This window comes from Budorcas taxicolor, chromosome 1 (genome assembly GCF_023091745.1).
Source record: "Budorcas taxicolor isolate Tak-1 chromosome 1, Takin1.1, whole genome shotgun sequence".
Taxonomy (NCBI): Eukaryota; Metazoa; Chordata; class Mammalia; order Artiodactyla; family Bovidae; genus Budorcas; species Budorcas taxicolor.
The window spans coordinates 134,443,208-134,455,361 of NC_068910.1; the positions used below are offsets into that span (position 1 = coordinate 134,443,208).

At 36.9% G+C, this 12,154-nt stretch overlaps 1 protein-coding gene across 1 annotated transcript in view; it reads right to left on the reverse strand.

Annotated features, from left to right (window-relative positions):
* SNX4 (sorting nexin 4) overlaps positions 1–12,154 on the reverse strand; it is a 54,432-nt gene that overhangs the window by 27,630 nt on the left and 14,648 nt on the right. The window contains exons 3-5 of the mRNA XM_052642439.1: positions 7,536–7,671; positions 7,309–7,458; positions 6,799–6,846 (exon numbers count right to left, since the gene is read on the reverse strand). Of these exons, the coding sequence (XP_052498399.1) occupies positions 6,799–6,846; positions 7,309–7,458; positions 7,536–7,671 (334 nt within the window). The remainder of the gene's footprint in view (positions 1–6,798; positions 6,847–7,308; positions 7,459–7,535; positions 7,672–12,154) is intronic.

A 12,154-nucleotide genomic window follows, 5' to 3' on the forward strand; every position in this document is an offset into this window, starting at 1 on the left:
ATTAAACTGAATACATGACATTCAATGATACCAAAGTAAAACAACTGTAAATACCAACAGGCGAGCAAGCATACAGCTCTGCATTATTATAACTCAGAATAGGCTGTGTCAAAAAGTAGTTTACTTTTTCTCTAAATCAAGAAAAACAATGATCTGTATATATAAACTAAATAAAATTACTGCTTTGAAGCCTGGGCCTTACTGAGGGTCATTCTCAGATGGCCATTCTCAATGTACATAAACCAAATGTACATTGGTTTTCTCATTTTCATGATCAGTATTTTAGAAAAGAAAGAAATATGGAAATGCCTGTACCAAATTAAAACAAGCCACTGTTGCTGCTAAGTCTCTTCAGTCGTGTCCGACTCTGTGCGACCCCATAGATGGCAGCCCACCAGGCTCTGCCGTCCCTGGGATTCTCCAGGCAAGACCACTGGAGTGGGTTGCCACTGCCTTCTCCGAAAACAAGCTAGATGACATCATATTAATTACTTTCTAGTTGACAGAAAACATTACAACACAACTTTTAAACAACCTCTACTTATTTCTAGATATTCTGACATAACTATTTAACTACCTTTAGTTATTTCTGCTGCTGCTTAGTTGCTAAGTGGTGTCTAAATCTATGCAACCCTGTGGACTACAGCCAGCCAGGCACCCTCTGTCCATGGGATTTCCCAGGCAAGAATACTGGAGTGGGTTGCCATTTCCTTCTCCAGGGGATTTTCCTGACCCAGGGATAGAGCTCACATCTCCTGTGTTGGCAGGCAGATTCTTTACCTGGGAAACCTCTTCACTTCTACCTTACTTCAAAGGAGAGACAGAGGGATCAACACTAAATAATAATTTCACTGTATAAACTTATACTTAATATATCCAAATTAATCCTCTTTGTCTATGTCCTCATTTAAAATATATACATAAATGTATTTTTTCCCCTGACCAAGGCACAAAAGGTGTAGCTCAATCGGTTAACAATTTATAACATGATTTGGTTTTGAAAATACCAACCATCCTGAACATTTTATATCATTCCAACTTCTAAACCCTAATTACAAATACTCCCCAAATAATAAAACAAACAAACCAGAACAACTAAGGCTTCCTAGATTACACAGCTTAAAAAAAAAAAAAAAAACTGCAATAATACACCACTCCACAAATCCAGCATCCTAAAACTTTAGACCAAAAGCAATTCAAAGAGCTATCAAGAATATCTAAAGCTTAAGTTGTCACTGAATTCAGGGGATTCTCTTATTTCTAAAATGGAGTATATTTTAGGAATTTCCCTGGCAGTCCAGGGGTTAAGACTCCACACTTCAAATGCAGGGGGCACAGGTTGGATCCCTGGTCAAGAAATGAGGATCCCACATGCCATGTGGCATGGCCCCCCCCACCAAAAAAAAAAAGTTTTTAATAAATAAATGGATATTTTACCAATTCTTGAAATTTCTTACATCTGAAGGGCAAAGGAGCTAATGCATGTGAAAGTCCTTTCAATTACAGCATATATGAATTTAAGGCATATATGACTCCCTTGTGTTCTTTAAGTGATTTTAAATTACCAATGTGTTAATCACTTTATAGGCACAAGCAAATGAGATTCTTTAAATAAGGATGAAATTACATAAAACCCATAAGTAAAAAAAAAAAAATTTTCATGTGTATCTTTTTCTGAATCTCATACTGAATCCCACCAATTTATTTTTTACTTCTAATATTACCAATTTACCACTATAGAAGGCATATAAAATGTAAACCATCACCATCCTAACCTTGCTTACCAAACACTGACAGGTCAGTCCATCATAACACCCCACTCAATCTGCTCATCATATCACAAGATTTCATAAAAAGAGAAACTACCTAAAATGTCATCAAATCAGAAACTTCTCCCCAAATCTAGATCTCTAAGTGAAAGAGAAAGTCACTCAGTCGTGTCCGACTCTTTGCGACCCCATGGACTATAATATACAGTCCATGGAATTCTCTAGGCCAGAATACTGGAGTGGGTAGCCTTTCCCTCCTCCAGGGGATCCTCCCAACCCAGGGATCGAACACAGGTCTCCCACACTGCAGGCGGACTCTTTACCAGCTGAGCCACAAGGGAAGCCCTACCCAAATCTGACAGGTTACCGTTCATCCATCTTATCAGATCCCCCACTAAATTTCTAAAGAAGCCCTTAAGCCACTGTTTCATACCACCCTACTTTGTCTCCTTTGCTACAGCACTGTCTGAAATCCCCTGGGTTGTTTGCTTGTCTCCTAGCTGTCCATGAAAACGTAAGAGCCACAAGGAAAAACACAATGTGAATAGGGCCCCAGAGTTGCACAACAGCCTCCATGGCACTACTTTAAACTGCATTTTCATTCCTGTAGCCCCAACACTTTCTAATGCCTGGCACAAGAAAAACATGCAGTAAGTATACTGGATGAATGAAAAACAAAAACAAAACCCCGACTATTCTACAGTCCCAACTTAATACCTTCCCATATTCTTTAATCCCCACCTCCCTTTCCCTTTCCAATTCCTATTACATACTATACTTCTCTTGTTCTAGACCTTGTCTCTCCTCTATTTCATTTTCGGATTCTTATCTTCCTCCAAACCTTACCTAGTAAACCATTACCAGCTTGCCCTGTCTCTAACATTCTTCTTCCTTGACCCCTTTGGCTGACTCCACTGAAGGATTCTCATTATTCAGGTCTCAGCTCAAATGTTCTCTTCAACCATGTGACCCAGTTTGCCCAGAACAGTACTACTGGTTTACACCTGCTGTCCTAACCTAATTATTAGCAGAGCCCCTTTTTATTCTCAAAACTGTCTCCATTTGAACAATAAATTATACTGTCATTATCTCAAAATAATCTCTGGGGAAAAAATTCCAGCTGTCATATTATCTCACAACGATAACTGTTTTCTTTTTTTTATCACCTATAACTTTCAAAGTATCTTAAACAGATGTTAATTCAACTTCAACTACTTCAGTATTGGAGCTTATGAATGTTTCCAGCTTATTCACAGTTGGATCCACAGCACCTAGAAGAATATCTGACAGTCTGTAGGTACCTGGCATCTGGAATCTCCAGATTTAGCAGAGATACTAAAGGCTCAGATCTTGTCTCTGGCAGTTCCTCCTCCAAGTGACAAACAAGGTTCTAGATACTTCCCAGTCAGCCTAAATTCATTTAAGATTTGGGCATATGGATGACACTTACTTTCATGTAACTGGGTTAAAATGGTATTTCTTTAAACTAAAGTAACTAGTTAATATGTTCATTACTCTAAAGAGAAATTCTCTGCTCTCCCTTCAGTGAATTAACAGAAGTATCATATAGACATCCAAGAAAAATGAAGGAATGCCAATATATAACAGTGATGAAAAAGTCTGTTGCTCATATTTGTGTTAAATGAAGAACAAGAGGGGGAGGTGAGGGGAGGGGAGAGAGTTCCCTAGCGGTCCAATGGTTAGAACTCTGTGCGCTCACTGTCAAGGGCCTCCGTTCAATGTTTAATCCCTGGTTGGTGAATCAAGATCCCATAAGTCATGTAGCATGGCCAAAAAAATAAATAAATAAAGCACAGACTTTTATAAAACTAAATTTTTACAATTATCCTGCTGAGTATAATACTCTAGGCTACAGTCCATGGGGTCACAGAGTCGGACACAACTGTGACTTCACTTTCACTTTCATTATTGACCTATAACATTATATTAGCTCCAGTCTGACTCAGAACAATCTCATTTTCAATGAAATATAGTTTCCAACATTCCTTTACCAACCATCTTTATATACATTAATTATATAAGTAGCTAGTGAAAAGATAAGTAATACAGGATGGTAATTAAGAAGGCCTGGACTTGAATTCAGCCTCTATCACTTATAACTATATGACTGTGGGTTAAGTCACTTTCTTGAGTTCCTGACCTAAAAAGCTGGGATAATACTGAACTAACCTCAAAAGTACTGAGGCAGCTGCCAGCAAAAAAACCATGAACACTATATCAGAGTACAGTGCTTAAGCACATAGTAAACATTTAATGTTAATGATATTCAGACAAAATGCTGCTTTTGGTTCTAAACTTTTTTTCTTAACAATTTTGATAATCTTTTAAAATTATTTTCCTAAAAATATTCTTATCTGTCATCTTACAACAATGTTTGTCAAGTTTTAGGCCCATGGGAGTCAGTACGTGTACAATGAACTCTAGGATTCAGTATTCTGAACAATCCCAACAAACTGAGACTCATGAAGCTAACTGACCACACTTGAAGAAACATTAAATTAAAAAAATTTTTTTACATCAAAAAACTAGTTGCATGCTAAAAAGAAGAAGAAGAAGAAAAAACACTGAATTATAAGTACTCAGCCAGCAATTCAACCTTTTCTGGAAGCCTCAAAGTAACCACTATAAACAACTAATACTGAATCCACCTGTGATGCAATGAAGCCCGAGAGGCTACAAAGGTGTGTGGGGATTTGGCACCACGCCACAGACCCCAGTACTGCAGTGTCTGACTCTCACCTCACTGTTATACTTGACCGGCAGGCTCAGCTGTCAACTCTCACTATTGTCACGGTATGCCTAACTCCAGCAGTATGCACCTTTAGACCTTTAAAACTTTCTAGGAGGCTGCAGACTAAAAACAGTCAAGTTTGTTTGGATAACTACAATAAAATGAACTGGATACCATCTGAGAGGACCAAAGTATATCTGGAAACACTGTAGTAAGCTATGCCACATCCATCTGAACATCTCAGAAGTCAGTTCTAAATCCCACCTTTTGACTGTCATCAGGTTAGTTATAACTATCAAACACACAATCTCCAGGTAAGTGAGTCTTTCTCTCTCTCTCTCTCTTTATATATATATAGATATACACAGATGCACGTACATGCTTGAATGTATGCATGCACATACATGCACGTGTTAGTCCAAAAGGTTCCATTGCCTTGCAAGTGTTTCCAAATTCTCCCTATACATTTTATGTCTGCTGCTACTGCTAAGTCGCTTCAGTCGTGACTGACTCTGTGCGACCCCATAGACGGCAGCCCACCAGGCTCCCCTGTCCCTGGGATTCTTCAGGCAAGAACACTGGAGTGGGCTGCCATTGCCTTCTCCAATGCATGAAAGTGAAAAGTGAAAGTGAAGTCGCTCAGTTGTGTCTGACTCTTAGCGACCTCATGGACTGCAGCCTACCAGGCTCCTCCGTCCATGGGATTTTCCAGGCAAGAGTACTGGAGTGGGTTGCCATTGCTTTCTCCTACATTGTATGTCTAGTCCATTTCAATTCCTACTTTTCAAATTATTAATACTGTGTACAGAGTATTACCTTTCAAAGATTTTATAAAAGTGAAACCAGGATTTTACCGTAAGGCTACCTAAATATAAAACATTATATCTAAACACTTAGGTAGCACCGACACACAAGATTCAAAGCACTCTGTAGACAGAATAGTCTAAATGGATGGGGAAATTCATGAATTTTCTCAAGGCCACCCAGTTACGCCCAAAAATTGCGCTAAGGACAAACAACTGATAACCAGTTACTAAAATAATGACTAAATCAATGAAACTTTCAAAAATTGAAAAGTTTAAAATTTTTCTATTATATAAAGAGACTTCACCAAAAACAATATTTTAGTTTGTTCTTTTCTTTATTATTAGCTCCTAAGAAATCCTGGACTAGTTCTCATAAAATTCTATCAAAATATAAACAATTTTTTAAAGTTCAGTTATTTCAAATCATCTTTAAAATTCCATTATTCTCTTTTTGAGCACCACAGTGAGTTACAGCTAAGAAAATACTAATTTTTTCATGTTATCTGAAGTTTCAGATAACTCATAAGTTGAACCAGTAAGTTAAAATTGGTTTATGACAAAATTAGATACTTAATTACATTTTCTGTGCAGAAAAAAATGTTTTCTCCTGTCTTTTTGTGTTAAAATTAAAATACCTATATGCCAATGCATAAATCTCTAGTTCTTAAAATTACTGTAAAGACATTCTGTTCTTGCTCCCTAAACCTATTGAACTTCTGTTATTGTGATATCATATGAACTGTTTATCAATTTATATTACTTTTTCTTCTTACCTATTCTGTTTATGTAAGAGATGAAAACTTTAAAAAATCTGCAGTGTTAAATTACTTTCGGAAACCAGAGGGAGGGGAGAGCAGAGCAGAGTGAGGGTAGTCATCTTATGACTGACACGCTCTTTAATTTTTAGGTAACAGTTCCATTCCCAAACACTAATTCTAATGATCAATATGATGAGCAATCAAAAGCTAATTAAACCTGTATCACTGATACAAAATGAATCCTATGCCCACTCAAAATCGGCCACCATGTCTCAGTATACAAAATAAGCATGACTGATGGCTCCTCTTTTAGCCTACTAAGATAGGAAAACCCAAGTTCAACCCTTTACAAGTGTCTTTTCTATCTAATAGAGTAAGCAATTATGCAGGCACCACTGAGAGTGACAGTGATAAGGACAGAGGGAAGAAAAAACCATGAAAAGCATAATATGACTATACTTTGGGAAAATGTTCTTTCCCAAGAGAATTAAATGTATACATAAATATGCCCATTACAGTCTCACTATTAACAAAAATTACACCGATCAAAAATAAACTGCATTGTTTCTTTAAAAACTTTACCAGTGTTATTAGATGTAAAGCCTATTTCTAACATTCACTCATTCAATAAATACCAAGTACCCATTAAGGCATGGCACTGTGCTAGAAAGTGTAAACGGACATGACAAATTATTTCATACAATTACCCTTACCTTCAGCTGAAATCCAGTTTCATTTACCGTCTCTTTCCAGTTGCCTTCCTAAAAATTGAAGATAACTTTAGATATCACTGTAAAATAGCCCATAAGTAATATCCCAAATAAAATACCCATCGTTCTGTTCTTTCATGGGAGATGGGGGAGAGGGGTTAAAAAAGAATTATTTTCACTGCACAGTTACACATACAATCCAGATTCCAAAAGATTACCAGAGACGGCCCCAAAATTTTACAGATCCAGGATTCAAAAAACTAAAGACTAACTTTGATACCATTTAAGTGATACCAAAAAGTACCATCTTTAGTGTCTTTAAGTATAAAAATGTTAGCCAAAAGAATGATATAATACTTTGGAAATTCAAAACAAAACAAACCATGAAAATACATATAAATTAACAAAGGGCGGCTCCAAGAGAATCCTTAAGAAGCAGCAGTCCACAATTTAAAATTTTTAAAATCCCAAGTCAAATGAAATTTTTTAAAAGACTAAATAAAAGAAAAATACCTGTGTTAAAAACAAATAGAAGATTTTGTCTCTACAAAGGATGGGATGTGAAGCGACTCTCAAGAGGAAATTTTCTAAACCAATTCGTCGTCTTTCCACAAAATCCGGGTCCATGTTGTCAGCAGAGAGTTTATGCCAAACGAATTCTGCCTAGATGAACAAAACAATCATGAAGAATAGTCTCAATGCTAACGACTTCTAAACAACACCACCATTTCACTCCTTACCCTTTTTTCTGGTAGAGGTGGCACAACAATATGTGGATAGTAAACTAAAAGGTAGTTTCTCAACAACTCAAATTCACTATACCGCCTCCACAGTGAGTCTGTTAGGACACTCTGACCATCACTATGTTCAACTGACCTGAAAAAGACAGAATAAGATTTCTAGTGATTTTTTTAAAAATACAAATGCATGCATACGACCTCCTTTAAAACTGATAACTCCATTTACTGAGTGCCTATGAACCAGGAGGGCTATGAACCAGGGACTGAGAACTTTTCATGTATTATTTAATCCCTACAACAAACCTGGTGAAGCAGGGATTACTGTCCCCATTTCACAGATGAGGAAGCAGCGGCACGGTATATGCTTTTCCTTCAATCACAAAGATTTGTGGGTAGAGCACTCAGATCCGTCTGATTCCCAAGCCCTCACTCCTAACCACTTTACTTCATTATAGAAAACCTATCTGAACTTGAGAGAAATAGTCAATATATTAGGAATATTCTTCTCAACAAAAGCCTCAATGTAAAATAATTCAGTCAACATAATGGCTGGCTTTACAATATAGTGAAAGTCTGGCTTCACCAGACTTCAATGAAACCAGTGTTTCATTAAAGAAAAAAGTATTTTTAATTGCCACAATGAAAGAACAACTGCCACCACGAGAGAACAACATTCATGCCAAAGACCATGACACCAAAAACCCTCAATTTAACATCATCAATGAACCAGATGTATCCAAGTACCAGAAAAGATCCACAAAAGTAAAGTGTCAGTGAACTCTGAAAGAGTGGCAAGAAGGGAAGTAACGAATCAGTTTTAGTCTTGTATTTAATATAAAGAGCTGTAGGCAATGCCATAGTCACCCATATAGAAGTTCAAATCGGGGGAAAGCTGGGTAAAATCATAAAAAGACTATTTGAAATTATTTTGACTATTTATGACTTCTGCTAGCATAATGACTATTAGAAAACATCAGTCTTCTAAACATTATCTGAACCTTCTCATTTCCTAATTGAAAATAACTTACAAATCCTCCAAGAAACATACATATAACCAAAATGTGCATTTGTACATGTACAGTATAAAGGAAGAGAGGCTAAATCAGTCTAAGAATAAAGTCTGGAGAAAATGTGTACACCATGCCATGCTCAACACAAGATGTTCAATGTTTTTATTATTTACATATTGTTTGCTACATTCACTGTATATTAATAAAAAGGGAAACATAATATGAAATTCAAAATATACAAATGGCTTTAATGGCAAGATAGAGGATTATTAAATGATAATTCATTTTAAAGAGTTGACCTAACCATTAGCTGACTAAAACTTTTCTAATTCAGATTTTCAACTTCAGCTAAAAAAAAAATATCTTGGGTTAATATCAAGATTCAAATTATTCAAAATCATTACCAACAGAGCCCAAATCTTGCTAAAAAGTAGATAAATATAGCCTATAGGCAGTACATCTAAAGGCTGTTAGAAGAGCTGCTACAAGTTGTTTTCGCTTTGTTTTATTTCAAAGGCCACAAAAAGAAGTTAGCGGAAGTCACCTACAAGCACAGAGAAGACTTTCTTTGAACCACAAAACTACCCCATTTTTCCAATCATTTAACAAATATTTAATAACACATAAGAGATATAAGCATCTGAATGCAGAGTTCCAAAGAATAGCAAGAAGAGATAAGAAAGCCTTCCTCAGCGATCAATGCAAAGAAATAGAGGAAAAGAACAGAATGGGAAAGACTAGAGATCTCTTCAAGAAAATCAGACATACCAAGGAAACATTTCATGCCAAGATGGGCTTGATAAAGGACAGAAATGGTATGGACCTAACAGAAGCAGAAGATATTAAGAAAAGGTAGCAAGAATACACAGAAGAACTGTACAAAAAAGATCTTCATAACCAAGATAATCATGATGGTATGATCACTCACCTAGAGCAGACATCCTGGAATGTGAAGTCAAGTGGGCCTTAGAAAGCATCACGTCAAACAAAGCTAGTGGAGGTGATGGGAATTCCAGTTGAGCTATTTCAAATCCTGAAAGATGATGCTGTGAAAGTGCTGCACTCAATATGCCAGCAAATTTGGAAAACTCAGCAGCGGCCACAGGACTAGAAAAGGTCAGTTTTCATTCCAATCCCAAAGAAAGGCAATGCCAAAGAATGCTCAAACTACCACACAGTTGCACTCATCTTACACACTAGTAATACTCAAAATTCTCCAAGCCAGGCTTCAGCAATACGTGAACCGTGAACTCCCAGATGTTCAAGCTGGTTTTAGAAAAGGCAGAGGAACCACAGATCGAATTGTCAACATCCGCTGGATCATGGAAAAAGCAAGAGAGTTCCAGGAAAACATCTATTTCTGCTTTATTGACTATGCCAAAGCCTTTCACTGTGTGGATCACAATAAACTGTGGAAAATTCTGAAAGAGATGGGAATACCAGACCACCTGACCTGCCTCTTGAGAAACCTACATGCAGGTCAGGAAGCAACAGTTAGAACTGGACATGGAACAAGAGACTGGTTCCAAATAGGGAAAGGAGTACGTCAAGGCTGTATACTGTCACCCTGCTTATTTAACTTCTATGCAGAGTACATCATGAGAAATGCTGGACTGGAAGAAGCACAAGCTGGAATCAAGATTGCCAGGAGAAATATCAATCACCTCAGATATGCAGATGACACCACCCTTATGGCAGAAAGTGAAGAGGAACTAAACAAACTCTTGATGAAACTGAAAGAGAGTGAAAAAGTTGGCTTAAAGCTCTACATTCAGAAAACGAAGATCATGGCATCTGGTCCCATCACTTAATGGCAAATAGATGGGGAAACAGTGGCAACAGTGTCAGACTTTATTTTCTTGGGCTCCAAAATCACTGTAGATGGTGACTACAGTCATGAAATTAAAAGACGCTTACTCCTTGGAAGGAAAGTTATGACCGGTTAACCTAGACCAACCAACCTTTGTTGGTTACTTTGTCAACAAAGGTCTGTCTAGTCAAGGCTATGGTTTTTCCAGTGGTCATGTATGGATGTGAGAGTTGGACTGTGAAGAAAGCTGAGCACCGAAGAATTGATGCTTTTGAACTGTCGTGTTGGAGAAGACTCTTGAGAGTCTCTTGGACTGCAAAGAGATCCAACCAGTCCATTCTGAACTCCTTCAGCCCTGGGTGTTCTTTGGAAGGAATGATGCTAAAGCTGAAACTCCAATACTTTGGCCACCTCATGCAAAGAGTTGACTCATTGGAAAAGACCCTGATGCTGGGAGGGATTGGCGGCAGGAGGAGAAGGGGACAACTGAGGATGAGATGGCTGGATGGCATCACCGACTCGATAGATGTGAGTCTGAGTGAACTCCAGGAGTTGGTGATGGACAGGGAGGCCTGGCGTGCTGCGATTCATGGGGTCACAAAGAGTTGGACACAACTGAGCAACTGAACTGAACTGAAGTGGTTTCACATGCAATATTTAAATAAAATTTAACTGTTTAAACCATTTAATTTGACAAAGTATTAGGATCTTTAGCCCTACTTTACAAATTAGAAGAATTAAGTAAAAACACCATATAGCTTCCCAGGACAAAGAGGCATTCTTACCTATTAATACTTACAATATTCTTACCTGTTTTAAAAGGGTTCACACTTTATGAACAGGAAAACATAAAAATCTCTGGAAAAACTAAAATCAATGACCTTAGCCTTATTAATCCTTAATCTGTTAAACTGTAACACAACAGGCAACTGCTAAACTGACTTTCTTCTTGTGTCCAGAGAAGAGATGAGCTATGTGATAAAGTTGAACTTTTAGTCAATGTCAAGGCTCAACATTATTCATAGTGTCCAAGATACTCTGCCTAACACTGAATTACAGCAAGAATTCTACATGACCAAAATAATAAATTCCAGGGTTCTGTGGTTGCTGAAGGTCAGTTATAGTACTGACAAAATAATCTATTTATAAACAGTATTTCTCAAAGTGGACATGTATATGACATGGGATAGGCAAGAATTTAAGACAGGGAAAACACAAGTCATAAAGAAAAAAGATAAATTTGACTATCTTAAGATGTAAAGCTTTTGTATTTGAAAGATAAAACTATAGTCCATGGCTCATTTGCTTCAAAAACACTTGGAACTTAAGCTCAAAATGTATTAATTCCTGGACTCCACTCAAATTCAGTAGCTTAACAAATTTTCCAAGTGATTCCTATATATTTTAAAGTTTAAGAATTACTGTTTTAAAATAAATGAAATGTAAGTGTGAAAGTCAACTCAGTATCCTTCTGTGTACCACATTATTTACTGATGATCCACTTATATATTTATCCAGAGGCTAGCTATATTACTCATGTATGGTCGCTTCTAACTCCAACTTTTGAATTATAATTCTCTATTCATTTCAAAGTCAAGAGTAAACAACTATAATAAATAAAGAGTAAACAGCTATAAATTATTCCAGATTATTGAAATCAAGAGGTTCTTCTAGCAGTAAAGCTAATCAACAGCTAATTTCATTGTTCAACTGGATGAAGAAACAGGCATATACTAAAAATATCCTTTTTAGCTTTAAATTTAAGAATTTACTTAAAAAGCTAGAGCCAATACAAATTT